The following is a 27,996-nucleotide window of genomic DNA, read 5'->3' on the forward strand; positions in this document are numbered from 1 at the left end:
GCTGTGGGTCCCCCCCGGGACGGTTTCCATATCCCACCAGGCTCACAAATGCCATTCCAGCGAATTCCGGATGATGGGCGGTCAGAATTGTCATATGAAGGACGCAGCTCATAGGGTACTTCGTGAGTGCCTTCATTTCTCTCTTTCCCACATCCACACCGTCCGCATATGATAATCCGGGCCGAGATCTAGTGGAACTGCTCTTCCCTGCCTTGATTTCCACCATAAGAGCAACGAAGTTGCTCAAGCTGATCAGAAGTGTGGGGTGGGACGCCACATCGAGGACTACGTCTCTGGTGGGACCAAGAATATGCGTAGCCCCCTCATGGCGGAGATGATTCCTTCCAAATGGCCAGTTCTTGTCGGTAAACCTCCAGCCTTGTCCCACCCACGTCTTCATGTCCATTCCCTGCATCGCGTCCGGCATGTACGGGGCAACTTCGGGGTGTTTCAGGGGGTCAAGCTCGGGTCGACACAGCATGGAGAGGAGCAGGCGGCACATGCGGCACCAGTCGGCATGGTAGATGACGCGTGCCAACGGGGTTGTCCAATTCGCCTCGGTGTGGTCGAGGTTTCCCTGTGTGTAGCAGGCTTCCAAGGCTAGCGATTCGCATTTGGTGCATACGCCTTCCCAGCCGAGCGTCTTGGATTTAGCGTCGATGAGGTCTTCGCTCGTCAGGTGAAAAGGTTTCGGAAGCGGGACATTTAGGAACTGCCTGTGGACCGTTTCTCCCGCTTTAGTCAGACTATCACCGGCGCGGTTGAATCCCCGTGATAATGGCCCGGTAGGTTGGAAGAGTTCAGTAGCCTTGTCCTTTCCCCCGTCGACAAGTTTCCCAATGGTGGTTCTGATATTGCCGGGTGAAATGGACCGGCTTCTGGGCACGGGAGAGCTCGAGCCACGGTTGTCGTGGGGCAGATGGAGGTATTCCGGTGGAGTAGTGAGGGTACTGCTGGTGCTGGATGGTGTTCTCTCACTGGATCGAGAGCGTATTGGCGGGGCTCCAGGGCCGGTAGACGAACCACTTGGGCCCTGACTGCGGGTCAACCCCGGGTTTGCGGAGGAGCTGCGAAGATGGTTTGGTTTGCAAGGGATTGGTGGCCGACGTGAAGAGCTCATCTTGTTCCAGCTGTGCCTTGACACACTTGACAATCAGGATTCCATCCCCCTATAGAAGGCAGGAGGCAGTCAGCCTTGCCCAGCCAGACCCTAAGCATTGCTCGTGTTGGGTTTACAACCAGGCTGATGCGAATGCAATGCACCCCGCCCCGCCCCACCACCTTTACTTACAGTACGAGGGTCCCTCGTACCTGAATCGCTTCCCTCTGCAGTGGGGAGATCCATGTTCCTGACCGGATGGAAAATCAAGACCAGAGTTGTTTATGGAATAGGTTTGTCCCGAGATGTGTAGCGGTGCATCTGGCAGCAGAACTGGCTGCTACCATTGATTGCTCGTGGATGAGGTGTTGTGCAAAGTATGAGTCAGCTTGTTATGCTATGCTGGCAGTGAATGGAGCGGTGGTCCGTGTCTGCTGGGTATATAAGCCGCCCGTCCCGCGATCCTGTTTTGGAAATCAAGCGACTCTACGTGGGTTTCCCCCCCTACATTCAGCGTCCCTTCAAACAGCGACATCTGGCTAACCATTCTCTCTCCCACAGTTCCAAGAATCATTTTAGAGTAGATGTCCCACTTTGAGCTCTTCTAAAGAGCCATAGAATCCCCACCCTTGCTGATGACTGCTATGTCCTCGATGCCCTCAAGTAAAGCCATTTTACTTCCGACTCGACCTTGCCTGCGCCGGTGCTTTGGTGGTCATCTGCTCGCAGACTTATTCCGGGTATTTGGCCAGGTGTCCCGTTCCAGGGAGTGGTGATGATCTTTACCTTGTCGTGACGTCTTGACTTTGGTCGGTCTGACTTGGTGGGTGTCAAGGAGGTCTGAAAGGTGCCCTTTTTGTCTGTTTATGGTTTTTGCACAATACCATAACACCTCAATACAATAATCTCTCCGATGAATATGATCACTCTTCCGATCAAGTGGCTGCCTTTTTGTTGTGGTCCGTTCGTAGTATAAATTCATGGGTGCGGTTTTGGAAGCACGAGGCGCAAGTGTCGCTGTTGACCCATTTGCAGGAGTCGATAGGAAGCATCTTACTATGTTCTATTCGCGCTTGGATGTTGGCACGGTCGACGTGGAGGAGGCTGAGGACAAAGATTTTTGGTGTTGACGGGACTAGCCTTATCGCTTATCGCCGCCTGGCGTTCCCGGAGTGATGACACCACAACACAACAATCATGGGTATAGGGAGTGCCCTTGTGCTCCTGGGGCTATGACCTTCTGCTACTCGAAGATCTGCTAGCTCGGACTGAATCGACATCTCAACAATCGCAGCATTGGATGGCAGAGGCGACTTTCTTTCGAAACTGGAAAAGTTCAGCACCCAAGAAGGGAGCGAGGGCTGGCGCAGGAATGGAAAGTTGTGGAACACGGTAATCTCGTAGAAGACCTGATTCACAGCCTTGCAAGTCTGATGGGGGGTTTCAGAGAGAGACCGTGTAGGGTCTGGCTCTTGAAGGCTGGGCGCGGCAACATCTCCCAGTCTCCATCTCATGGGACGGCTAGAAGGCACGGTCCGGCGACGTCGAACGCCGAGACGAGCTTACGCTCAAGGCACTCGATATCATTATGCGAAAGAAACCGATGATAAAGTTTCCTTTGTCTTTGTTTGAGTCCTAGGGATCCTGGTATTAGCTTTGTACTATGTTTGAGGCCAAGGCGGGGGAAACTGCAGTCCAGGGCAAGTCGCCTTAGTCAATGTCCCTCTTATCTAGCTACCGAGAGCATTGTCACCAGCAAGTGAGCATTTGTCGAAGCAAGGTGGGTAAAAGAATTCCTCTGCATGCATGTGCGGTCGACTGTTTGCTTTACCTTCGTCCTCTTTCCGGTAGCCAAGCGATTGTCCACGGGGCCTAACTATGATGCGTAGCTCGGGCCCCTGGTGGCTTAGCGGTTTATTAATTTAGTCGCCTCATGCGCCTTGTTCTTCATTGGAAGGATGCAAAATCAGATGGCTACCGACTAGGCTAATCTTCTGGGATAAGCCATTCAGTGATGCACGCATGCTCAGACCCTCGCCCGTCCCGACTTAACCACCGACATAACATCGACCCTTAACACCAAGACTGCAATTACACTTTCTTTTGTGTATTTCCAGCTCCCCCCCACGTAGGTCCCATAAACCCCGTCTTCTTCGCAGCCGACGACACCAGGCCCTTTCCAACACTCTGCACGACCTTGGAGGCTTTTGCTCCGACGTGACTTTTGGCCCCCTGCGCACAAATGGAACAGGGCTTGTTGGGGGCTGCTGTTCCGTTGAACTGACTGGGAGGGAAAGGTGTTAGAATCATTATTTTCCCGTGGGTGGCTGAAAGTGACGAGGCATGAAAGAGAAAGGGGGATAGGCAGGCGACTTACTGCAAGCACATGTTGTTTCAATTCGTGAGGAGCTGAGGAGGGCTAGGCTTCGAATGCTATGGGTGGCTTGGGATGGATCACTCTGAGTAGGATGATCGAATTCGGACTATGCTAATAAGTAGGAGTGGGGGCAGGGTTCGGCTGCATTTTATGTCTTCGAGGTCACCTGGTGGGGCGCGATAGTCGCATGGTGTCAATTCTTTCTAGGGCGTAACGGGGAACATCTCGATGACTAGAGGGCGGCTGCGAGCCAAGAGTCGCGTTCAAGCGGTGGCACCAGGGGAATATGAAGCCTCGTGAGCTTCGCCATGTCGAGGCTCCGCATAGGTCTAAGAGAGCGAAATGGACCATGGTATCTGCATGTTTGCCGTGGCCAACGAGAATATAGAGACAACCAGGGCTTTGCTCATCCCAGGACGCCAATCTGACGGCGTAAATCAGATGAGGAATTGGCTAGAATTGCTATAACGATGAGGCTGACTCCCCCTCTGTTCATGGTCGGTGTTGGGGTATGTAAGCCACCGCATTGATACCTTTCCGTGAGGGTTTACTGGCTTGCTGAACCTGCCAAGGGACGATTTGGCTGAACACTTGATGCGTGTTCCTGTATCCTGGACCTATTGAGGCTAGGACAGTAATTCCACCGAGTGATCAGTGCAACAGACCAAGGCACCTATGTATCGCCTCACAAATCACAGGGCAAGAATTGGCACAGGAGTCCTTTGTCTATTGACGAACGGACTTGGCGCCATCTGTCAGAATCACTGGTGATATTTGTGCAGGGATGCAGTCAGCTGCTGCATTTTTCTGGGCTCCTCTTTGGGCAACAAGACAGACTATCGGGTCTTGGTAGATAGCCTCATGTGACGCCCCCATTCGAAATAGTTCAATCTAAAACTATTCAGTGTGTGCAATTCTCTGTTCGGTATTGTTAGAACTCGAGGCAACGAGGCACGGTTTGACCTCGGTGAGTAATGCTAACCTGATCAGGTCCAGCAGTTGACAAGGTTGCATCATGGTGAAGAGATATAATACCATCTTCAAGAGCAGAGGAGAGGTGAGCTGCTCCCTGTGCAATGGGATGCGGAGACACGGACCACCCGATAACAAGAGCAAAGACAGGAGACACTTCGTTCCCCGATTCACCTGGGAGGAACTACTGGCCTCGTCTAACTCATGTTACTGCTGCGACATTCTCCTACGCGGCTGTCGGGGATGCTTGGATCAACACGGGCCGAAAGAGGCAGAGATCGATAACGCAAGTCTCAGGTTCCGCTATCTCGCTCGCCTAGAAACTATCGAGGAGCAGGAGACGGGGAAGATAATTGTCATTCGATTTCAAAACGGCAAGAAGTTCCTCATCGAGGTATTCGCTGTCGATGAACCCGGCGGCCGCACGCCTAAATCCTGGGGGGATTTTTCGCGCCCCGGAATAGAACATTGTCACGAACGGATTCGGGCGGCGCACTTGTCGCTATTTCAAATTGGCTTAATGAATGTCTAAATGACCATGCAGACTTGGATTATGCGGACTCGCTCTGCAATCTGGGGGAACGGCTGCCGCCTCTTCCTACGAGAGTTATGGATGTTGGCCTGGAGGACGATGTGGTAAAGGTCTTCGAGACCGCAGGAGCTGAGGGAATCTATGTATGCCTCAGTCACTGCTGGGGTGATACGCAGATCCTCGCAACCACTAGAGCGACATTGGCTGAGCGCAAGAGGTCAATCCCGTGGGACAGCTTGTGCCAGACCTTTAAAGATGACATTATTGGAGCGCGGACGCTGGGTATCAAGTAGGTTTGGATTGACTCGCTTTGCATTATCCAAGATAAAGATATGGACTGGGCGATGGAGTTATCTACCGCAACGGATTCTTTACGATTGCTGCCACATACTCCCCGAATGGTGACGGGGGCCTGTTCCGTGCGACTCCGGATTTTCGTGTCTCTGGAAGGTCGCGCGAGGGTGAACGATATACTCTGCATTTCCGCGAGATGATCGAGCACCACATAGAGTCGTTGAACGAGTGCGACGACGAGTCTGGGAACCCAACGACGGTCTTCTTTCCGCTCCTGACACGAGCCTGGGTCTATCAAGAACGAATGCTTTCAACGCGCGTCATCCACTTTGGCCGATATGAGCTCTTCTTCGAATGTCACTCTGGCATTCGGTGTGAGTGTGAGCAGATCGAGTCTTTGGGTGCAGCAGGCTCCTGGCGAGGCTTGTTCAAGATCGAGCTTGCTACCGCGCTGCTTTATTACGACCTTGCACACAAGGGGGAATACCGCCCGGGGCTCCAGTACCACGGAGCAGCTTTGTGGCGAACCGTGGTGTCAGCCTATACGGCACTGCGCTTGACAAAGCCCAGCGACCGTTTGCCTGCAATTGGCGACATGGCAAGAGAAATGGCTGGTAGGCGGAGGTCAAGATATCTTGCTGGACTGTGAGAGGAATCCCTCAACGACGATCAACAGCCCGGAACACCAAGTAGAACACTTATTTCGCTGGTGCTGAAGCGATCACCTGAGATTCCGGACTGCTACGAACGAATTGGCATCTTGGTTATCAGCGCTAAACCACCATCCGTGGATCCCGTGGGAAGGATTCACGGCAGCGCATCTCTCCGGACTGTTACCATCATCTGACTGATTTATTAAAGCCATTGGCATGAATTCGAAGATGTACAGTACAGTGCAATGCTTATGTGACAAGGCCATGCGCCTGACCCGTGTGATTATGCCAAGGTATGTATGCCCCCCCTCCACGCAAGAACCGGCCAAGCTGAGCGAGCACTGCCCCCTTGGCTGCCGTTAAATGCCTGACTGGCGCCCCACGGCGTCTAGCTGTCAGGATACTACATTTTATTCCTGCGCCAGGTTTGAATGAAACCTTAGCTAACAGAAGTAGTCAAAGCCCCTAATAATGCAGCGCTTTTTCACTGGGCTCGACGATGAATTCAGAGATACAGACCTGGCTGGGAAGGAAGCCTCGGGCCAGTTTAACCAGTTCAGTTCTACAGCACTCCAGGAAATTTTCTCTCCTATTTTTTACACGCCCCCCAGGAAAGACTCGTGACCAGATGTTATTCGAACAAATTCTGTAAGTACTGAGCTTGTGTTGGGTGACATAATACCCTTGCTTACAGCAGGAACTTTAGGAACGGCACTATATCGGACAGAGATTGTTCGAAGTTCTGGAAGTCTGTTTTCAGTCGATCCTATAGCCGTGATACGGCCAAGGCAAAATCATCGCACGACGGAAGCGAGTCGGAGGATTATTTTCTGGAACTGCCGTGGAATGATGTCGATATTCTTGCCAACATACCGGATCTGTTTACAGTTGAAGTTACTGGCACGAATGATGAAAATTGTGATATCCAATGTGAGTGCCAAACGTGCCGCAAATGGGTAAGAGCAATGTATCGGGCGTATCGCAAGCCCAGGTTCTGTGTCAGAAGAATCGAAAACCCCGCAGATATGCACTTTTACAGGCGACGAGACATCCCATGGCCCTCCTGTCTATCGGAAGCGAAGAACGGCTAGACGAGAAGGACAACGACGACAGTGACAACGATGATTATGAGGAGGATGGAGATGAAGAGGAAGATGAGGATGTTGATGAGGATGAAGATGACAACGAGGTCGAAAAAGAGCGGGGCGAGCTAGGAGACTGGGAGGACGAGTATAACAAATGGGACTCATCTACTGACGTGCATGACCAGCCGCAAGCCACAGAAGATGAAGGCAAGATGTCCTCGACATTTGCGAGTATAGCCAAGCTATAGTCTTGTGCCTCGGTCGTGATGAGGAATTCGGCCCCAAGCGACTAACCGGGACTCTTGGCCCTCCCGGCTGGTGGATGTGGGATCCGATGACTGCGATCTTACTAAGTTGTTAGGTAGTGATGGGCTATCTCCGGAATTAATCTCAGATGGGTATCTTGCACTGAGCTATTGCTGAGGAGTCTGTAACATAGGATCCGCCATAGTCATTGATAACGTCCGCGAGCGATATGACAGTGGCTCCCCAGTTGAGGACCAGCCACCTACAATACAGGACGCCATTTACACAGCACGGGCACTTGGGTTTTGGTTACTATGGATCGACAGTCTTTGCATAATTCAGGATAACATGGTTGACAAGCACGAGGAGCTTGCCAAAATGGACCAGATTTATCAAAAACGCTAGGCTACTAATCTCTGCCGCCCAAGCTAGTACTGCGTCCGACGGCTTTTTTGTATGAGGTAGACGCTGGCAAATTTGCGCGATACGAGCTGAAATACTGCCTCCCATTCAAATATCGTCGGGACGGAGTGCAAGGATGCGTGATGTTAGAGATGTTTCGTACACGGACCTCCCGAGCTCTGGGGTTTATGGAGCCGATACATAGCCGTGCCTGGACCATGCAAGAGCACCTTGTTTCCAACAGAATCTTGTCTCTCGGCACCACAGGAGTCAGATGGCAATGTCTCGATGACATGGAGTACGGGTCGACGAAGTGGAGCCATTGTACAAATCTGGCCGAGGTTTTATCCGTTAGATCTCATATGAATTGCCGACAAGGTTCCCCAGTTGACCTACAGACTGAACATGCTGGCTCAATGACACTCAACAGACGGCCTGCCTGGAGATACCATCCCCGGAGGTATAGCGCAGCTGCGGAATGGAACCAATTGCGAGGAGACTATATATGTCGTCAATTGACGAAGGCAGAGGACGGTCTGTTGGCGTTTTCGGCAATTCCACGTTGCACCGTGCAGTGGCTCAAAGCACGCCTGAAGTAGGAATCTGGCAAATCAAAATGAACCAACAGTCCCTGACCGCGTGCGTCCGTCCACACACCTCACCTGCGGGGCTCAGAATTGCGCAAATATACCAGGTTATCTTACTAAGATTGTAGATTGTAATCACAGTCCGGTACACTGTCCGCTCCTACTGTTACGATGCCCCGTTATCCCACATTCTCGGGAATAATATCACCAGCGGAGATTTGGCTGTGACGCGCCGGCCACCAAGGGTACCTCGAAAGTCCCAGGCACAAAAACCCTGGGAGCAACGCCTGCAAGAAACAGAAGAGGAAACCCAGGTGTCTCGGTCCTGTCGAACACACGCGATGCGAAATGCTCGATCTGCAGGCGGCCGAGCCAGCGGAATGTGAAAGCCGCCACGCCTAAAAGGTGAGCGTGCAGTCAGTCTATCCTTTTCCAATCCGTTTTTGGGACTGAAGATATTCTTACATGTAGTGCATCCCGGTCAGAGGTCTCGCAATCAGCCTCATCCCTGAACTCTGCCTGTTCTCGGGGGACCCATCAAGCGGGTGACCTTTCGCTTCTTGTGTTTGGTAGTGCCCGAATCACGCCAGCCCGAATCAGACCCACGGTGCGTAGAGACAGGGCATATAGGGTGCAATTGTCGGTTTGTGGGGGCAGCGCACAGTATTCCGGCTTGTGTGAGGTTCTTTCTAAGTACGCTACGCGAGGCCTCCTGGGATTGATTTGTACTATTGGCCGAGGAATCAATGGTAACTATGATGGACAGAGGTGTATTTGCTTTGTAAAGATAGCTGTCGTAGAAAAGAGCAATGGGGTCGTTAGCTCTGCCTGGGTCAGGGTTTAGGACGATTAAGCTAGGTCATCTGCAACATAAGCTCTAGTAACATGGAAGTAAGACAAGTCCTTCTGGGCTCCTTACGAAGACTTGGAACACAGCTTTCTGAGTCATGTCGAATTCAGCAGAAGCCAGCTACAATACAAGGCTTGTGGAAGGCTCCTTGTCCCTTTCGCTGTCGTAACTGATGCATCGAATGATAATGATGGAAAGAGGGAATTCCATCTCCTGCAACAACATTAGAGGAGCTTGTGAGGAGTTCAATCTTGAGCATCGCCTTAGTTCGTACACGGTATGTACAGTATCCTAGAATGGTCGTCCAGCACCTTGGATTTGCTCGAATGAAGTTCTTTGATCACAGCTGCCCCACCCCTATGTGACGAGCAAGGTACATGTTCTTGAGATTCGGCTCAGCAAACATCACATTAAGCACCGTCTGACCATAAAAGAAATATAGCCTCGTGGCGACCAGTCGCACAGACCCAGACTGGTAGGCTGTTCTATGAATACATATCGCTTTGAGGTGGGTGGGCTTGCAGTCGTCTGGTAGACAGTCGTCGCGTAGGGTCTAATCAAGATCAAAGTCCGTCACAAGCCCCAAAGAAAACAAAATATATTCTTTGGGTCAATTGTCATTTTGCGACGATAGGTAATGATACGTAGGTACACAAGTTGCACCAGATATTCATTCATTATAGTCCAAGTACTCTGACTTGGTTCTTATCACAAAAGATACATATCGAAGGAAGGTATATCGTGATTCTAATAATAACAATAGCTGCACAAAGTCAGCACCTGGCTTAATCAAGAAGAGGGTCTTGGGTGGAAGACTCACAACTTCTAGGAGACGGATCCCGGCACCTCTACACTGTACTAACAAAATTATCGGGGTCAACCGGAGTGTGGGCTTTCCAGCTGCTCGTATTGGCCTTAGAAAAGGGGCAAATTGGGAATTGATAGACGCTGTCGGTGAGTTACTGGCGGGAGTCTCCAACCGATCGACTATTTGACTGCTACTCCATATGCGAGGTCGGTTTAGTCTTTTCCCACCCTCTCACTGCGTGCGATGCTGGCAGCCCTAGCGGGAGATGCCGTCAAGGTCGATCTCCCTACGAAATATTCTTTCGAACCCGGTGGGTGCCCTCTCAAGGGAGACCATTGTATGCAGGCTGAAACAATGGCCCGGGCGGGTGGCAGGCCAATCGCTCGACTCGAATGTCATCGATGCCTGGCCGGAAGAGTCTAACCGTGATGGGTGGACTTTTGTCAAGCAAGCAGGTGGATCTTTGTGTCTTGTGAAGACCAATAAGCAAGGCTTCGGGCATCACAACCGCGCTAGGCAACACTTAAGCCGTGCCACCAAAATTGACAGCAGCGCGCTTGACATTGAAGTGGAGAACCCAGATTTAGTTACTGTGCCTGGCCATGCACCCAGAATAGCCAAAAGAAAACAAATAGAACCCAACGCATGATCAGTGTTGCGTGTCCAGTGCTAGAACTAATGATACAGAATTCTCTTCCTCTTCTAATAGGTGAGGTGCATGAACAGTATATATCTTCTCAGGCGGGGGCTATCCTAACTCCTACCGGATTTAGATGCCCTAAGTACACCCACGCTCACAAAGGCCCTAGTCGATATTGACCGAGACAACAACCCCATCGCGCCCTTTGTCCCTGAGATTCCTGTAGCATAGTACTGCGCCTGACGACAATATCTTGATTGGTGGTTATGGTTTGCTAAGACGACCTACGCAGATGGGGCCACGCGAAGAGGTCGGTGATTACTGCTCCATGACTGGTGGCAGCGCTCTTCGACAAACCCCCTTCAGTGCCGCCGGAGACATTTGCAAACTCTTGGCAAACAATGACTACCTACTAGGTACCTGATAAGTCACTGAATGCGGTATTTAGCAGAGGTAGCACCAAGAGGTACATATCGAGATTCAATGGTACCTGATTTGTTCATTGCCCTAATCAATGCTAGCGTGAAAAATGTCTCAGAACATCGACGGGCATTGACATACATGATTCGGGGCGGTCCGCTCTGCTACGGCGCCCCGACCAATCGGCGGCCTGTACCTCATTGAACGTGGCGTCCGCGACAAATTCTTAGGAAAGGCTTTGTACGAAGCTTGTAAACATTCAATTTCCGGTCTTGCCGAGTGGGAAGAGGAGAAATCTGATTTGGTCGCATGTTCTGACTCAAGAACCTGCACAGTTACTGGTGAGATCTAATGTTTGACCTGTCGCACGTGAATGTGGCATAGCAGTAGACCCTGCTTCCGAGCATCAAAGGATCACGTGACAAAAACATACGAGTATGTCACCCCGCTCAGAAAATGAATGAGCATGCCAAGCTATCAAACCGAGGAAATGCCCCTGCAATACTTGATCTTGACGTTAGCGAATATCTTCTAACAGTCAATCAAGCAATGCCTATAACTCGAATGAGCACGTATTGAGGGCTGTACTGTGCAGGTACCGCCTGCAAATGACCCACTTGGTCGGCCTATTTAGAGCGGACAGGGTTCGGCCTAAGCCTACTTAGGGCTGCATTTGAGTGCTAGAGTCCCCGCCTTATGAGCCTTGCCACCTGGCAAGGGGTGATCGCAGGGTCTGCGACGGTTATCTCCACATCTCCTGGATGAGTGTTTTCCTCCCAGATCCGGATCCTTTCGGCTATGTCCATATATTCTTCTCGCCTATGCGAAGGGAGGCCAAGCCCCCACAATTGACAAGACTTTGAACCAGGTGAGGTTAGACAAATCAATAGTCTCTTTCTCCGACCCAAAAGGACCACAGGAACAATTGGCTCAGGTGCATGGGGTTTGAACGGGAGATATCCCTTTCTGGGACTCTACATGACTTAGGTAGTCTAATCCGTAGCGTCTATGTGTTGATATAGTTATTAGAAGGATCTGTCTTGGGCTCCGACAGCGCGCCAAGAAAAGACAACTTTCAAAGGGCCTCCGGAGCACGATTTGAAAAGATTTTCAGATACTCTCCACTTCATCCCTAATTGATCCGGCTTCCCAATCTCTATCCTCGCTCAGTGAACTTCTCAACAAGATGACTCCTATTCGCTCATTCATGCTCATGGCTGCTCTGGCATTCTCGAATGTGGAAGCTTTGGCTCGCTGTCAGAACTCGGTGTACAACGAGACAGTCGCCTACTTCAACAGCGCGCCCGTCACCGTCAGCTTCGAGATCGCCACCGCCACTGAATGCCAGAGCTGGTGCCGAAATGTCAAGGCATGCCAAGCCTGGCTTTATGTCGACCAACCAGGCCAGTGTGACTTGCACCGCACCAAAGCATTGAGCCTTTCGGACAACACTGGCTTCACATTTGGCGGATGCGAGCGGAACCCCGAGTCTCGGTTACCTCCATCTCCCACTGCATCTCCCACTGCATCCTCCTCCGCTGCTGCGAGCGAAACTCCGACTCCTTCAGAGGGTGCTACATTGGTACGCTTTTCCCCCTATTGAATTGTCTCCACTTGAATCATGGCTAATGGTTAACCTTGCCCTCTCTACCCCGTGCGAGGCGTGGCAAGTTTCGCCATAAACACGAACATCACCATTGAGATATTTCGATAGAAAATGTTGGATTGGGGGAATTTCGGAAGCGGAGATTGCATCAAGACCTGTGCTTATTGTTCTTTATGGTAGCATACAAATTCAGAAAGTTTTACTTTTCATATTCCATATATTTCATATTCCGTATTTTCAAATTAATGTACTGGATACAACAACAAAACACACGAATGTTGGGAGGTAGATACAATTCATGCTGTGCTTGAACAATCACAATCGGTATCTGGCACTAAGCACCCGCTGTGCTAGGCAACGTCAAAGTCTTTTCAGAGTCATTTAATCAAGGGTAGTCGGTTTCATTAGCGTGATGAGAGATTCTTTCTGAAATCCATGGGGGGGAAGCGAGGCCATCCGTTGAATGCCAAGCACTCGCGAAATCATTTAAGGTTATGGTGGCTGCAAATCCCGACCCACAAGATCAAGAATCTCGGATCTATCTTCCGACCTCCTGCGCGGCAGCTAGCAGTGCAGTACTCTGGGTCTCTCTTGCGATCTTGTTAGGTTCTCATATACATCAGCAAAGCACAAGTTGACACATACGACCACAGGGTGTGGAAAATAGGGCTTCCCGTCCGCTCAGCCGTACTCAAGCCACACGCCGGGAGGTTAGTAGTTGGGTGGGTGACCACCAGCGAATCCCTTCTGTTGTATGTCAGTATTCATTCTTTTTTCCTCTCACAAAGAGGGCAAGGCGTTCTCGCCGCCTTATCTTTATCCTTATTTACCTCTCTTTAGTTTGTTCAGGGCGCGATTTTTCTAAACTGTACTTATTTCTCCCGCAGCCGACGTGGCCTCGTAGCACAGCCCCTTCGCCGATAATTAGCTCTTATTCAGAGGTTGTGATTGATCTCACTTTTTCCGTGCCAGTCCCAGGAACTTTTGGACTCCCGCAACATACAATAGCGACAACTAGTTGAATTCCAGCCTAGTCTTCGGCGAGTGCCTGGCTATCTAATCTTTCCATCTACTTAAGCTATTTATGTACGTCAAGGCTCCGGCATTTCGTAGGGGGCGCGAAAGTAAGTACTGCGGGAGCAGGTACAACGGCGTGGTATTATTACCTGCACTACCACAGTAGACAAGCAGTAATAGTCTACCTTGGCCTACCTGACATTTCATTCATTTCATGATGGTTTCTACCGAACGAGAAGAATGATGTATAATAAACTTCAGGTACAGAAGAATACAAGGCGGGACCAGCGGGAGCGCAGCCGCTCGCATCGAAACACTGAACTACCCATAAGGGCACTTGTTCCCCATCTGCCATTCATTCCACTCGCCTTTAAACTGATTTGGTGTCAACCTCTCTCGACTCCCTCTATCGTAATGGCTTACTCTTTCGGGCTCGATCGCGATGAACAGAGTACCTCACAAGCACCATTCCCTGAATGATCATGGTGTATCGTGGCAAGCCAAGCTTGGCGTGTCAAAAAGCATTCCTTTTCTCCTGCGCATATATCTTCCTTACATGACCCAGACAACCGATAAAACGCCAAACATTGTCTAAAACATAGACACCCGAGCAGTCCAACCGAATATACAGGCTCCACCCCTGGACTTCATGGGGCCAAATGACTAAATGAAACGGACTCCCCGATCGAGTCACAGTCTCCGGTTTTCTCAATCTACAGCAACTCGGATTCAACCTTAGTATCATTGTTGTTGTTGTTGTTGTTGTTGTTGTTGTTGTTGTTGTTGTTGTTGTTGTTGTTGTTGTTGTTTTCGCAGCTGCTACAGCTTCAGTAGCTGTTGTTACTGGCCGCCATCTTTCCTTACCTTATAAAGAAGAGGATACAACCTCCCCGGCAGCACTCCACCACCCACCATCTATAGTAGCACACTAGACCAAGGTGTTATCAATCTAAGCACTATATACAAACACACAACCAGAACTCCTCGACGGTCACCATCACAATCTGGACGGTGATATCCCCACCAATCAGGGTGAATTGCGGGTTCTGGCCAAAGTCACTGATCAGACTGCAGAGCAAGCGAACCGCGATAAGAGGGAGGGCGAGGAAGAGTCTGAGGAAGATGCGCTTCTGGCTCGGTTGCATTCATGCCAGATCGCGGACGCTGATGAGCCACAGCAGACAGGTGACGAGATAGATCAGCAGGAATACAACACAGGCGGCGCGCATTTCAGCCTTGCCGCTAGACTGGCCCAAAGGATCAGAGGAGGATTCATCCGAGCCGCCGCTGATGGCGAGGATCAGGGCGATCGGGGCGGGGATGTGCAGGAGCTGGACGGCTCTGCTACGGTAGGAGGTTGCGGTCGCCTTTTTGTTGTAGATTGAGATTCTTAGAGATCATGTTTGGTGATTTCTTTTGGTTGGGAGATGGGGTTAGTATGTTTTCATGTCACGTACAATCGGCCAAAAATGCCGAAGATGCCGGAACACAGGCCGACGATCTGCAGAATCACATCGTGCGGAGCGAGTTGGTCGGATGGGCGTCGGGTGGTGGTCTCGTCGAAGATGCGTTTCAACAACCCCGGGGTGGACAGCAACAACGGAGACAGGCCAATCGACTGTATGATGGTCGCCTGTTCCTTGTCGTTGACATTGTCACCTGCTCGGCGGAGACTGTCATGGCTTCTGGAACTCTTAAGAGCGGATGAGCTTGCTTACTCTCTCTTTCGTTCCTCTCTTGGTCTGTGTTGTTGCACTCTGTTGCACCCTGATGGCGACATTGATTTATATAACCCTAATACTCTCGGTGTCACGATTTATCTCCCTCCCAGACAATTCCATACGGTCAAGTCCGAAGGAGGATCCCTCCCAGCCTCAAAGGACTGCCATTTTCGTACGTCGAAAGACATTCATTCCCCCATAGTACGCGCTAAAATTGCGGGTTCGAACCCTGCCTGGCTTACGTGAAAAAGGCGGGTAGAATTGGTTTCTGAGGGGAACCCACTGCGAGGCACTCGCTTATTTGATTGGTCTTTACCTTCAACCAAACTTATGGATGAAAATGATCTGCATGGATTGTTACCGATATGGCAAATAAGCAATCATTTCCTCGTGCGGAACTCGAGAGCGCTAAAAGAATCTCGAAGCTTTCGGGCTCCGTCGGGTCGGTAAGCTAACGAATCAACGAGACACACGGAGATTTAGCGCAGCGATCATCCGGAAAACAATTCCCTCTGCGGTATACATTAGTCAAGTTAACGACTTGCATAATCCTAAGTGACCCACAACCTATATCTGCTTTTTCGCAAACCTCATGGTCGATCATCTACTGAATGAACATGCCCTCGTGTAAGTGGAGATGCAACCAACCCGTCCGCCCATATCTACCTATGGCTAGATCTCGATGGCAGCGATGACCCATTATAGCGGGACCTGGGCGACCGGCATCGATCTTAGCTTAGAAAATCTGAGATAGTAATCGATCGCGATCTTCGTGTATTTACCCGAGCACGAAAGGGGGATTGTTGTTGGGCGGCGCTGCCAGACTATAAAAGACCCGGAGGATCTCAAAGAATGTGAATCCTCGTCACTCAAGCGCAGAACTCGCAGAATAGCCACTATGAAGCTCTCGAACCTTCTTCCTCTGGCGGCAACTGCCGGTGCCTCCTGCATTCGGGGTACTTCTCTTCTCCCCCGCGCTGCCGATGGGCTGGTGGCCATCAACTCCTACAACTATACCAACCTGGGGGGGCCTTTGACCTGGTATGGTTTGAACAACGAGACCAACGCCGCCTGTTCCCAGGGCAAGCACCAATCTCCCATCGACATCGTCACCGCGGAGATTGACTATGTCCCCACTGGTAGCCTCAAGTTTAACATCCCAGCCACTACAGCAGCCAAGTTTGAGAACCTGGGATCCGGTCTGGAGGTCGTGTTGACCAACGGCACTCTCTCGGTGGGAAATTCTACCCAGTACAAGCTGGCTCAGTTCCACTTCCACACCCCGAGTGAGCACCGCATCAATGAGGAGTACTTCCCCTTGGAGAGCCACTTCGTCTTCGAGGACTCCGGTATGAATTCCCCTGTCCAAGGGCCGTTAATCATCCAAACTTACACTGTACAGAGAGCAACATCGCCGTTGTCGGGTTCGTCTTCCAGCTCTCCGAGACAGGTGTTTCCTTCCCCCTCTTCGACGCCGTCTTCGCCCACATCGATGACATCGCCGCCCCGGGCACCTTTACAGAAACCGGCCCTCTGGACTTCGCCGGGCTGACTGCACACCTCGACAGCCACGGGATCTACCAATATGACGGCTCCCTCACCACCCCCCCTTGCAGCGAGGGAGTTGCTTGGTACCTCAGTACTGAGCCCCTTCCCCTCAACGTTCAGAGCTACAACAAAGTCAAGCAGATCCTGAAGTTCAATGCCCGTTACACGCAAAATGCTCTGGGGGCGGATAACCTGCTGGAGGTGGCTGCACATGAACTTTATTAGTTGTTCCATGAGCAGGGAGCCTGTCGTAGCAGACGTATGTGCTGCTTTTTATCCTATTTATTCTTTGGGGTGGGTTTCTGGAGTAGAAGATCACACAATTATTTATCTACCTATAACATTGTATTAATATGTGTATATACGCTACCAGGCAATATACGCTACCAGGCAATAGACATCTAACACCTTGGGATGATATATTCCGAATTTCTTTGTCTGAGTATTATGGTTATTTTATGAAGTATATATCTTGAGTTTAAGGATGAATAGATTGCCCGAGAGCAGATCGCTGCTCTGCGTTTGGATAAGGTAGGTGCCGACTGGGTACGTCAAGTTCTTCCTTGATAGGATGCTTCTCGTTTGGATGGCTGTTGAAAAACTCCTTATTCGCTTCAACAGGTCTTCCGCCCCGTCGCGGCGGGTAATGGAAAAGAAATCAGGCAGTCTGTTTCCTGGCTGACGAAGAGACTCGAGGATAATACGAAGCATGCCGGGAAGGAGAAGATCTGACCACTGTGCGGATCTGTGTGTTGGTCAATTTTATACCCTAGTGTATACAAGGAGCTACTGATCGAGGAATGCGGGGACGACTGGGCAGCCAGCTAACGGGGAGATCAGCTCTTGGTTTTACTCGCAATGGACTTCCGGGGAGGTATTCGAGCCGAGCCACCCTTCCGCGCTGGACTCCACCGCCCTCCTTAAGCCGTTCGTGGGTGAAACCCTAAGCATGGGCGTGCTAGGCATGTGGTCTCTAAATATGGTGCTGGCGGATGACGACAACAATCCTCCAATCCTGGAGGCCGTGTGGACAGCACTGGAGCATTAACAGAAATGAATAGAGGGAGGGGCTTGTTCTTCCTGCGTCATGTACAATTTATATGTATAGATTAAGCTATAAATTCGGAAAGCGTTCAGTCATACTCCCAGAAGACCAAACACCTGAACTCAATGCTCTCCCTGGCCTCTGTATTTTGTGACCCGGGATCCTCAAATGACGAATGCACCGCAACCATCGGCTCCGTGATGTTCGAATCATATATCTTCATCAGAGGCACATCTGCCACCTCCATTTCAGACAAATAGTACCACCGCTGCCTATCACTGTACTTGAGCATTGCAATCTCCCACCCCACCGTGGTCCTCAGCCTGCCGGCTTGGTTCTTGGCTCTAATATTGGCCGAGTAGTCCATGCGGATTGGGAGTAGGTCGCCTTCTTGTAAGGTACTCCCATCACAGACGGCCAGAGGGTCGCGCGTGATAGTCTTCAATGGACGCCAAACATTGATGATCGCCCACCTTGTCCGAGAGAGCCGGGAGGCTTCTTCCTCGGGGAGCTTCTCGTACAGATAACTCTTTGCACCGGAAGGGGTGTGGTCAAGGTGGGCCGCTCGCGCGGGGCCTGGCGTACCCGTGCATTCGCTGTTGACATCTGTAAGGGAGGATCTGATGGTGTGGGAGACGACTTTGACGCAGGTTGGAGGTGGGTGAATGCTGTCGGGTCTGTTTGGTACTCATCCCCAAACAGTATATTGAGGCCATTGTGGGGGGCCTGGTGCTTACCTAGTCTGCAGAAGCCTGGCTATCTCCGGATAGATCTCTGATTTTAGAATTGTGGGATCTGAGATCGGAACGTGCACGCTCGGGTGGGTAGTATAGCAGAAGCCATTCTTTGATAGATCAAACTCGTGCTCGCGGCCACGAGCGTCATGGACCGTTACAGTTCGTTTATCTTTGGCGTTGGTGAAGAAGACTGCCGTTCCTGTCATGGACCGGATAGATAGGTTGGAAGGGATAAAGTTAATGGTTGTTCTGATATCTTTGGGCATCCTTGCTACCTCTATTCTTCTGCTCGTTTCTCTACTCATTTTTCTTTTTGGGGGGGGGGGGGGTCAGCATACTCGTTAATGCACCCGAGAAAGCCAGGGGTATCAACAAGATTACTTTGATGTTGGATAGGTAGTCAATGTTTCCGCCAGCCCCCGATCTCCACAGCATCTCACGCGACTTTTGAATCACACGCAGACAAGGTCAGAATTGAGACTTTATGATTTTTTGTACACGAAATCAGGATTTCTTTTTCTTTTTCTCCCAAGGGCCGACCCACTGCGATCTTCTCAACCCAACATCTGACGTGGCATGCACACCGCAATTCTCAGCTGCGGGTATGGCAAGCCAATGCTGAGTCCCAGCATTGAATCACTTCTGTTTGACAAACTCTCCTACTACCCAGTGACAGGGTCGCAGATAAAGATCTTTATCAAGTATAGGTGTAGTGTCGACGACTGATTACTTAATATTCCTCTGCTGGTGCAGTAGACCAATCGTATTATGGAATAGGAAAATGCTCATGTAAGGATCGACTGAGGGAGAATCTATTCCTTGAAGACGCCAGAATGAATATGACTGCCATTAAGTTCCGAGTGGCAATGAAGATGCTGATCAAAGATGCTGATCAGAGCTTAAATAGTGGCGGCGTGGAGGTATCAGCGTCCGTTTATGCAACACGTCTGAGTCACATCCATGATGTCGCCGAGATCGTCACCTTCCGACCCGCGAAGAGCCTCGTAGAGAGGACTGTATTTGGAGATAAGACATTGATCGATCGATCTTCATCATTTAGTTAGTCACACCTACCAAGAAACATGATCCGATTCGTGAAACCATTCCATGTTAGTGAGATTGGAGAAAAGATTCCATGATGCCGGAAACAACTAACAGCGTGGGTCAGATGTATCGAGCTACAACGTTTCTCAAGTAGAATCCTAATGCAACCTACTGTACATCAGAGTGTTTGACGTGCTCATTAAACTCTATTAAGAGTTTGGTGTACCTAAGCTTGACCGTACTCAATTGGTGAATGCCATGATCTCGACCACCAAGGTGCTGGAAGGGGCAAAGAATCCTTCTCACCAACTCCCCGCAAATCACTAAATTCTTGTAGATAGATCTGTGGAGTATTTTGCATCCCGTCACACCGCTGCAGAGATAATCATTACCTATTTATTGGGGTAGTGGTAGAAGAACTGGAATCGTTGGAAAACAGTCCACATGACCTCATTATAAATGCGGCTGTGGCTAGCATATAATAAGACCTTTCTGTTTATTCTCACCCGAGGAACTCTGCCACTCTCTCCCTTTATATGAAGTCTAATTTGACTAACAAATCGTTACAAGACTGGCGAAATGACCATCAACAATGAAACAGCCCTCTCCAAGCCAACCATTTTTGTGGATTTGGGTGGGATCTTCGTGCATGCTCCAGCCGACTATGCATTGAAAACCGGCGACACGACAGTTCCGCTCGGGCGAGTTCTCTCTTCCTCAATCTGGATGGAGTACGAGGTCGGCAAGCTCACCGAACAAGAATGCTTTACCCAGGTGGCAGATCTCTTTGGCTGTGACGCGAAGGATCTAGAAGCCGTGGTCCTCGAACTCCGGGCCACTCTCACCTACGACCCGCAAATGCTTTCAGTTTTCAAGACCCTGGAGCAAATGTCCGGGGTTAAGGTGGTTCTTATCACGAACATCTCCGAGGGAGAGTATCGTGCCCTGCGGGAACGTTGGGACGAGGCGTTCTGGAGTACATTCGATCACATTTTCCCCTCCTGGGAAGTCGGCGTCCGCAAGCCCAGCCTACGCTTCTACCGCCACGTACTGCGGGCCACACGGTCGTCGCCGCATCAAAGCTTTGTGGTTGACGACCGACCGGAGAACGTGCTCGCAGCCATGTCGCTTGGGATGCGCGGGCAGGTCGGCACGAACGGCATCTCCCGAGTGCTTGGGAACTTTGTAGGGAACCCCGTTGCGCGCGGGCTGGCATTTCTCCGGCAACATGCGGGCAAGCTGTACTCTACCACCGAGGATGGGGACTCGATCGAAGAGAACTATGCCCAGCTGCTTGTCCTGGAGGCGTTGCATGACCGGTATTGTGACCTCTTCTCCCCAAACTTCCTTCCACGTTCGGGGTTACTGACCGTCGCTTCATCACCAGGAGTCTGGTCGACCTGCAGCGCCCCCCCAGACTGTGGAATTTCTTCTCGGGCAAGCCAAAATACACAAGCCATAGATACCCAGATGATCTCGATACGACATCTCTGGCCCTAGTCGCAATGGACTATGAGCCCGAGACCGCTCATTCAATCCTGGATGAGATGCTGGAGCACGTCAATGAAGACGGACTGGTCCCCGTAAGCTTTCACTTCGGGTCTCATTGCACCCCAAGAAAAGCCAAAACTAATCGGATGATCAGATCTACTTTGACAAATCCCGACCCAGAGTCGACGCGATCATCGCCCTCAACACCCTGGTCGCGTTCAACAGATACGGGCGGGGCTACGAGCTCCCCGAAACGCTGCACTGGATCGAGCAAATCCTGCTCAACCGAGCATACATCCACGGCACACGTTACTATCCAAGCCCGGAGTGGTTTCTGTACTACACGAGTCGGCTGTTAACGCATTCGACGGATCCGGTTCTGAAGGAAAGATTGGCAGCGCCGCTTAGATCGCGCCTCGTCGAACGGATCGGGGCCGCCGGGGATGCCTTCTGCCTGGGGATGCGGTTGCTGGCGTGTCATTCCCTGGGGATCCAGAACCACCCAGACACGGAAAAGCTGGCCAGCTTACAGCAGGAAGACGGAGGGTGGGAGCCATCGGCAATGTACATTTTTCCGACGGAGAAGAAGACCGTCGGGAATCGGGGGACGACAACGGCCCTCGCTGTTAAGGCGCTCCAGAGGGCGTAGTAGAATTGGCAGTTGGGCCTTAATAAATGAATGAAGTGTCCACGGTTGAAGTTATGTCGGTTAGTGTCATTGGAGGCCACCAAGTATGTACAGTACATTTGGTGTTACTGCAACACGCCAATCATGCTACAGTGTCTCTTCGTAGATAAGACGATTCGGTATGACTGTTGTGTAACCGGGATGATTGTATTCCCCTTCTTGAAGTATATCTGCCCTTGCTGACCCCGCCCCCCCCCGCCCGGGGCTTACACAACTCTAAAGCAGCCTTATCTGCTCTTTAGCTTATCTGTACGGCCCACCCGCCGAGAGATTAGTAATTGGGTGGGTGACCACCGGCGGATCCCTTTTGTGGTATGCTTTCTATTATTGTTTGTACATTCTTGTCCTATTCAGTTTAACCGTTCTTTTTATCCTGTAATGTAGCTTTACATAGTCAATAGTATGAATAGACTGTTTGCCGTTCGTCCAAAATCTCCTTATAATGAATATGTTGGGTTGGGGGGTTCAGAACAACAGAAGTAGAATAAGATAATCACAGTTCAATAGGATGGTTCAACCGAATGGACCGTCCCATCTTCAACAAATAATACGGCACGGGGACCATGGCCAGCGCTATGAACCCCAGCAGGGAGTTGCCCCAGCCCAGGCCCAGACGGTCGTACAGCGGGGGGCCGGCCAGCGGCAGGAGGGCGCCGAGGAGCGAGCGGGAGACGGTGACGGCGGCCATGGCGGAGGCGGCGTAGCGCGGGAAGGCGTCGATCATGTACATCTGGATGGCGAAGAAGATGCCCAGCATGCCGAAGCCGAAGGGCACGAGGCCGAGCAGCGGCACGAGCCAGAAGACGGCGCGGTCGGCCGTCCACCCATACCAGAAGAGGGCGCCGGGGATCAGGAGGCCGAAGACCACCATGAAGGGCAGGCGCATCTCGGGCTCGTAGACACCGCCGTTGCGCGCGGTCAACGTGACGATCAGCCGGTCGCTTGTGGTGGCGATGCTCAGCAGACCCGCCAGGAATCCCAGGCTGGGGCCCAGATAGGCGAGCCCCGTGAGCTCCGGCGACCAGTGGTAGGTGTCCTGGTAGACGGTGGTGATGGTCGTCAGGAGCAGGTAGAAGAGCCCGTAGACCAGAGCCATGTAGGTGGAGAACAGCGCCACGAGGGGCGAGAGGAAGAGCATCCGCAGGGGGCGCGTTAGATCGCGCTGCATCCGGCGCCAGGCGCTGCTGTTGCTGTGACTCGGCCCATCTTGGCTCTCGTAGGCGGACTGTAGATCCGAACGCCCCAGCGTCTTGGCCAGGCGCGCAGTCTTGCGGGCAATCAGCACGGGGGCGTAGCTCTCTCGGTTGAAGACCTCGATGGCGGCACTGATCACCCCGCCAGCGCAGCAGAGCGTCCAGAACACCCAGCGCCAACCGGCCCGTTCGGCAATGAACCCCCCGCAGATGGGGCCGAGCACCGGGCCGAAGATGACGCCCACCGCCGCGATCGCATTGGCCCCGCCCCGCTCTTCCGGCACGAACAGATCGGCCACCACCCCGCCGTTGAGCGTCATGCACCCTGCCCCGCCGATTCCGGCCAAGAAGCGGAACCCGATCAACGCGCTTATTGTAGGCGCGCGGGCGCAGCACACCTGCCACACCACAAACGACCAGTTCGCCGCCGACATCACCGGACGTCGACCCCAGATCTCGCTGGCCGGGCCTAAGAGCAGTGGTCCGACCACATAGCCTGTTCTTCCACACATAGACACGCACATGTTAGCTCGATCCGGGCAGAATAAGTGTGAATGGGGTGATGACGATGATGATGATGATGCTGGGAGCGGACAAGGAAGCACCTAAGAGATAGATCGAGGTCACAAAGCTGGACAGAATCGCACTCGAATTGTCGAGATCGGCATCGATATACGAGGCGGCTGGGGCCACAATGGTCGTAGCCAAGGGAGAGATGAAGGTAATTGCCGACACCTGGCTGATAAGAATCCACTTGCGGGCTTGAGGAAAGTTCAGGGGCATCGACGGGTCTTCTTGGCTATCCCACCCGACAATGCCTTGGTCCAGGTCGGTCAGCGGCAGTGGCGTTGCTCCAGTTCCCGAGTCCGCTAATGGAGCATCTGACACGGTCGTCACGGTATCCTCATTCTCATGGCGGCTCTCGACAGCCTCGGGGTTGGTGGGCTTAGGAGTGGACAGCAGGTTGATTTGGGTCACCTGATCAGATGCGGTTATGGGTTGGGTCTCGACAATCTGGGGGCAAAAGGTAGATACTCGCCTCGACGTCTGATTCTGCCATGTTGCTTCCTGTCATCTGGCTCAGAAAACAGAAACAAAGTAAGAGAAGGGTGAAGATGGAAACCAGAAAAAAGGAGTGGAAGACGAGAAAGGATTGGATAATATGCCCTCGCACGGGGGGCGGTGCATGTTGCCTCAGCTCTCAAGAGTTGCGCTAGTTGTGCCATCAAGGCTTACGTTGGGCTAAAGAGGGCTAAGAGGGCTAAAGAGGGCTGGGGAGGGCTGGGGAGGGCTGGAGAGAGCCAGTCAATATCCGCTAGATACTGTACAGTCTAGCATCGAATCCCTTCGGAAGTTGAGTTCTTAGCAGAGATAAGCTTTTGCCCATGTTCAGTCGGTGTCTCCGTGATAGGGCATTTGGTCACCCGGATTGCCGTCGGAGAAGCGGTCTGATAGAGAACATCATGCAATTTGCCAATTGGAACTTTGTTATTATTCCTCGATCAGTACCCCTGTGAGCTTCTCGCGAGGGATTGGATGCTAGTCAATACTTAGGGCTAGATGTTAAGCGCCAGACTCGATCGGAAGGACCCTGTAGCCTAAATTAGTCTTAGCACAGCCAGCACACGGGGGATGCCGGGTCAGCTCACATTTCTGACTGTTTTGAGGGCCAGTTTTGCCGAGGCCGGGCCGGTCTAACTAGATAGACCCACCCATTGCTTATGCCGCTTAGGGTTTATTCGCCAAGAGATCCGGTGAGGTTGCCATTCATTGTTGTGAACCCTCTTGTTCTGGACTCTCGTATCGCCCGTGAATTTCTTTTTCTTTGCATTGTCTACGGATATGGACCATCACTGTCGGGGAATTCGATATCTGCAGGCCTTGACCAGTGAATACGGAACGTGAGCTGCCTTGTTCTCCTTAAATTCTTCGACGTGCTAGGACCTTTATGCGACCAATAGTCGGGTTACCTAAGGCTCGATAAGGCCATGGTCAGACGCTCATTATGGGGGGAGTCATAGTGCTGATGATTGAGCTCCTGAGCCTGGGTTGGGCCTTGGATCTTGTCAATCCGGGGAAACGGAGTCCCCTCCTCGGCAAGACAGTGTCCATCGCGGCCGTAGTAGCGCTGAACATTGCCATACAACCCTTGATACCCTCAAGACAAACAGCCAATGTCGGTAATAAAGAACCAGTCTAGAAGAGAGTAATGGGAACAGATCCAACGGATCTCTAGGACAAAGAGGTTTTGGGGAAATGACATTACTATGCTACGGGCAAGACAAAGAAAGATACCATTAAATCTACTAATCTCACTTGTATCTTCCTATCATGCTGATCATTCACCTTTGTTCTATACCCGACATTCCTGGGCTATAAAGCTTATACTATATAAAGCTTTGCGCAAAGCTATTATGTCTGGATCCATAGCCCATGATTTACTGTATTCCCCTAGCACGCCAGAAGTATACATCGGCTGACGCATCCGCAATAACACGACTTCCCGCCGTCCAAGAGAGCACTTCGTGGGGACGTTGTAGTATCCACGCACAAGCCCAACACATGCCTTCCAATTTGACCGAAATATACGTGAGAGTCCACGGAAGGAATATCCTAGTTTCTATTGTCGAGGAAACGAATGATTCCGAGCTTCAGGCGGACGTAGTGGAGCCAGACAGGAAGCCCGAGCCCGCTGTGAGTATGGAGATGCATGTGGTCGCGGACGGGGCAGTGGATCTGAACATAATCAAGACTGTAGAGGCGGATATCAGCGTTGACAGGTCTGTGGATGATTGGTTGTTTATCTATATCAGTATACTTGATCGGTGTGACCGCCGTAGGAGTAGACAAGAATGATGCCCGGCTTACTCTCATTTGGTTTCTGTTTTTCTTTTCTTTTTTCTTTTCAGGTTTAGACGTTCTGGGTGTTCTCAGAATTCAGACTAACCTATCTCCCCAAACGGCTTTTGCTCTGTGGAGTGTGTTCTTAGTTGCTTCTGTGGTTTAGTTGCTGATAAGGAGAGGATTCCGTGGTTTCTGTTTCCGAGACAGAGGTAAACACCTGATTGTGCTACGAGTATTGTTCATTGGTGTGCAAAGCTAAGGTGTCTTACTTCTGCTGCGCGACATATAGTTGAACAATCTGGTCAGCAGCTATAAATTCAATCGTAGATATTGTCGAATATCGACACCCTCGACCATTACTTGTTCGGAGCCACAGGTTATGCTGAAGTTAAGAATACAGAAACTCTGAGGCAGCGTCCCCGATCGTTTGCCTGCACACGGACAAATCGATGAGAGAGTATTCCTGGCTGGGCCAGGTTGAGCACAAACTTATCGTGCCCCGAGATATTGATAAATTTACCATCCCCAAATACAAAGGTCATTCTATCGCCGACGCTCCTCTCTAGGCTATGGCCGTGTCGCTCTATTCATAGTCGATCCCCTGACTCATGCGGCAAAGCTCTTCATACTCTTCTCGCGTGACACTCGGAGGTGTATACTTCAATTCTAGCCCCAATACCCGCAGCTCCTGCTCCAAGCGTGTGATTCGGTCCCATGGATACTCCTCCGGGTCGGTGGGCAGGAAATGATGCGGGTCGGGGTCGAAGTCGAGCTGGATCGTCCGCAGCGCCGGCGGAGCGGCGGCGACAATGAATCCGGCCATTTTCCGCAGCCAGTCCTCTTCCCGTTCCCCGAAGTCCTCGCATGCCATCTCGTAAAAGGACAGGTCCCAGACAAACGTGTGTACGGTTGGGCTCAGGAGTCGCTCGGCTATCGTCGAGGGAGGAATAAACCCGCGGCCAGAAGAGCATGTTCGTGTCTGCGATTCGGGACAGGAGACCGTGCGCCAGCGCGCCGCGTGAAACTCGGCGGTCAGTGGGGAATGCCCAAGAATTATACGTCGTAGCACGTGCGGATGCGCCTTCAACCAGGCGTTGATTATGTTTGCGTCGACGATTGCTTCCGCGGCCATCTTAGTCGCGTATCCCGACCCAAATGCGATGCAAAAGTCGACCGGGTCGCCGGGGATGGGACGTGGCTCGATCACATCACTCTGTACCAGCATGGGCAAGGATGTATCAAGATCAGCCTGGATGCTCTTTTATCCTCTCTTTCACTGAGATACTAGCAAGGTGGAAAGAAGTGTGTTGCGGAGAGAAGGGGGCTGGGGAGCGGTAAATCGAGATGGACAAGGACAAGAGAAGAAAATGGAAGGGAAAACCTGTATTGCATCACCACACTTGCGCGCCCTCTCGTTGGTCGCTTTAAAAACTTCCGTGCCAGTGCCCGGCAATGTTTGTAGCTCCCAGTACCCCTGTAGCCGACAATCGAAGCGACAATCAAACCCATGGACGGGGGAATCCGGTTCAGTAGCCATCTCGATTCGTCGCAGGGCAGGGAGCTGCCGGAGAGCATATTTAAGAATTTCCCATCGACTGAGGTCAATGATCTGGCCCGACTTGGCTTTGGTCCGTGAGCATGTCCTGTTCTTAGGCGCGAGGAATGCGACACCCCAAATCTTCAGGGTGCGGACCGCGCGACACCAAGTGAGGACATCGGCTGCCGCCGTGTAGTCATCGATTGTGATATACTCAGCGGGGTATATCGGCCTAAGATCCAGGACCAAAGACCGGACGAGTAAGGCCAAGGCCTGATTTGACTGCAGAGACCGGTACAGGCATATGACTCGTGGTTGGCAGGGGAAAGAAACTTGAGATCGTGATACTGAATGGGAAGGGAGAGGCGGTAGAACTGCTGACAGGTAAGGAGAATGGCGGTGAGGGTGTGTTGCGAGTTTTCCACGCAGATCCAGAAGATCTGGTTGAGAATCTCGGGCGGCAGATTGAGAATCGATATTTGGGACATCTCAGTAATTGAATTGGAGTGTTGCTTGGGGTATAGATGTCGGAGAGTATGAAGATGGTGGATTCCAGGCTA

General features: G+C 51.6%; 10 protein-coding genes across 10 annotated transcripts; 5 read left to right on the forward strand and 5 right to left on the reverse strand.

Moving 5' to 3' along the window:
* Positions 1-4,491: 4,491 nt before the first annotated feature.
* Positions 4,492-5,967, forward strand: BO82DRAFT_405655 (uncharacterized protein; the record flags this gene model as incomplete). The annotated part of the gene is made up of 4 exons (XM_025639502.1): positions 4,492-4,918; positions 4,993-5,269; positions 5,311-5,888; positions 5,951-5,967. 4 exons carry the CDS (start codon positions 4,492-4,494, stop codon positions 5,965-5,967), a joined length of 1,299 nt encoding a protein of 432 aa, XP_025488157.1.
* A 381-nt stretch (positions 5,968-6,348) lies between these two features.
* On the forward strand, positions 6,349-7,243 carry BO82DRAFT_435382 (uncharacterized protein). Its single transcript, XM_025641022.1, has 2 exons — positions 6,349-6,575; positions 6,634-7,243. The coding sequence occupies exons 1-2, from the start codon at positions 6,427-6,429 to the stop codon at positions 7,016-7,018; spliced, it is 534 nt and encodes a 177-aa protein (XP_025488158.1). The 5' UTR covers positions 6,349-6,426; the 3' UTR covers positions 7,019-7,243.
* A 397-nt stretch (positions 7,244-7,640) lies between these two features.
* Positions 7,641-7,919, reverse strand: BO82DRAFT_357739 (uncharacterized protein). Its single transcript, XM_025636100.1, has one exon. The coding sequence runs from the start codon at positions 7,878-7,880 to the stop codon at positions 7,668-7,670; it is 213 nt and encodes a 70-aa protein (XP_025488159.1). The 5' UTR covers positions 7,881-7,919; the 3' UTR covers positions 7,641-7,667.
* A 4,133-nt stretch (positions 7,920-12,052) lies between these two features.
* Positions 12,053-12,621, forward strand: BO82DRAFT_168938 (uncharacterized protein). The gene has a single exon (XM_025630327.1). The coding sequence runs from the start codon at positions 12,152-12,154 to the stop codon at positions 12,566-12,568; it is 417 nt and encodes a 138-aa protein (XP_025488160.1). The 5' UTR covers positions 12,053-12,151; the 3' UTR covers positions 12,569-12,621.
* A 1,708-nt stretch (positions 12,622-14,329) lies between these two features.
* BO82DRAFT_422939 (uncharacterized protein) lies at positions 14,330-14,834 on the reverse strand (the record flags this gene model as incomplete). Its single annotated transcript, XM_025640224.1, has 3 exons — positions 14,557-14,834; positions 14,453-14,503; positions 14,330-14,404 (listed from the first exon to the last, which is right to left on the reverse strand). Exons 1-3 carry the CDS (start codon positions 14,731-14,733, stop codon positions 14,330-14,332), a joined length of 303 nt encoding a protein of 100 aa, XP_025488161.1. The 5' UTR covers positions 14,734-14,834.
* BO82DRAFT_405658 (uncharacterized protein) lies at positions 14,734-15,497 on the reverse strand (the record flags this gene model as incomplete). Its single annotated transcript, XM_025639503.1, has 3 exons — positions 14,734-14,977; positions 15,046-15,281; positions 15,432-15,497. The coding sequence occupies 3 exons, from the start codon at positions 15,495-15,497 to the stop codon at positions 14,734-14,736; spliced, it is 546 nt and encodes a 181-aa protein (XP_025488162.1).
* Positions 15,498-16,207: 710 nt separating this feature from the next.
* BO82DRAFT_377575 (carbonic anhydrase family protein) lies at positions 16,208-17,082 on the forward strand (the record flags this gene model as incomplete). The annotated part of the gene is made up of 2 exons (XM_025637583.1): positions 16,208-16,658; positions 16,712-17,082. The coding sequence occupies 2 exons, from the start codon at positions 16,208-16,210 to the stop codon at positions 17,080-17,082; spliced, it is 822 nt and encodes a 273-aa protein (XP_025488163.1).
* A 908-nt stretch (positions 17,083-17,990) lies between these two features.
* On the reverse strand, positions 17,991-18,905 carry BO82DRAFT_422943 (uncharacterized protein; the record flags this gene model as incomplete). The annotated part of the gene is made up of 2 exons (XM_025640225.1): positions 17,991-18,570; positions 18,640-18,905. The coding sequence occupies 2 exons, from the start codon at positions 18,903-18,905 to the stop codon at positions 17,991-17,993; spliced, it is 846 nt and encodes a 281-aa protein (XP_025488164.1).
* A 567-nt stretch (positions 18,906-19,472) lies between these two features.
* Positions 19,473-21,823, forward strand: BO82DRAFT_405661 (HAD family hydrolase; the record flags this gene model as incomplete). The annotated part of the gene is made up of 4 exons (XM_025639504.1): positions 19,473-19,655; positions 20,254-21,002; positions 21,071-21,266; positions 21,329-21,823. The coding sequence occupies 4 exons, from the start codon at positions 19,473-19,475 to the stop codon at positions 21,821-21,823; spliced, it is 1,623 nt and encodes a 540-aa protein (XP_025488165.1).
* A 532-nt stretch (positions 21,824-22,355) lies between these two features.
* BO82DRAFT_435383 (MFS general substrate transporter) lies at positions 22,356-27,924 on the reverse strand (the record flags this gene model as incomplete). Its single annotated transcript, XM_025641023.1, has 5 exons — positions 22,356-23,551; positions 23,661-24,069; positions 26,579-27,112; positions 27,281-27,618; positions 27,735-27,924. 5 exons carry the CDS (start codon positions 27,922-27,924, stop codon positions 22,356-22,358), a joined length of 2,667 nt encoding a protein of 888 aa, XP_025488166.1.
* Between the last annotated feature and the right edge of the window lie 72 nt (positions 27,925-27,996).

Source organism: Aspergillus uvarum, assembly GCF_003184745.1.
Source record: "Aspergillus uvarum CBS 121591 unplaced genomic scaffold BO82scaffold_61, whole genome shotgun sequence".
Lineage (NCBI taxonomy): Eukaryota > Fungi > Ascomycota > Eurotiomycetes > Eurotiales > Aspergillaceae > Aspergillus > Aspergillus uvarum.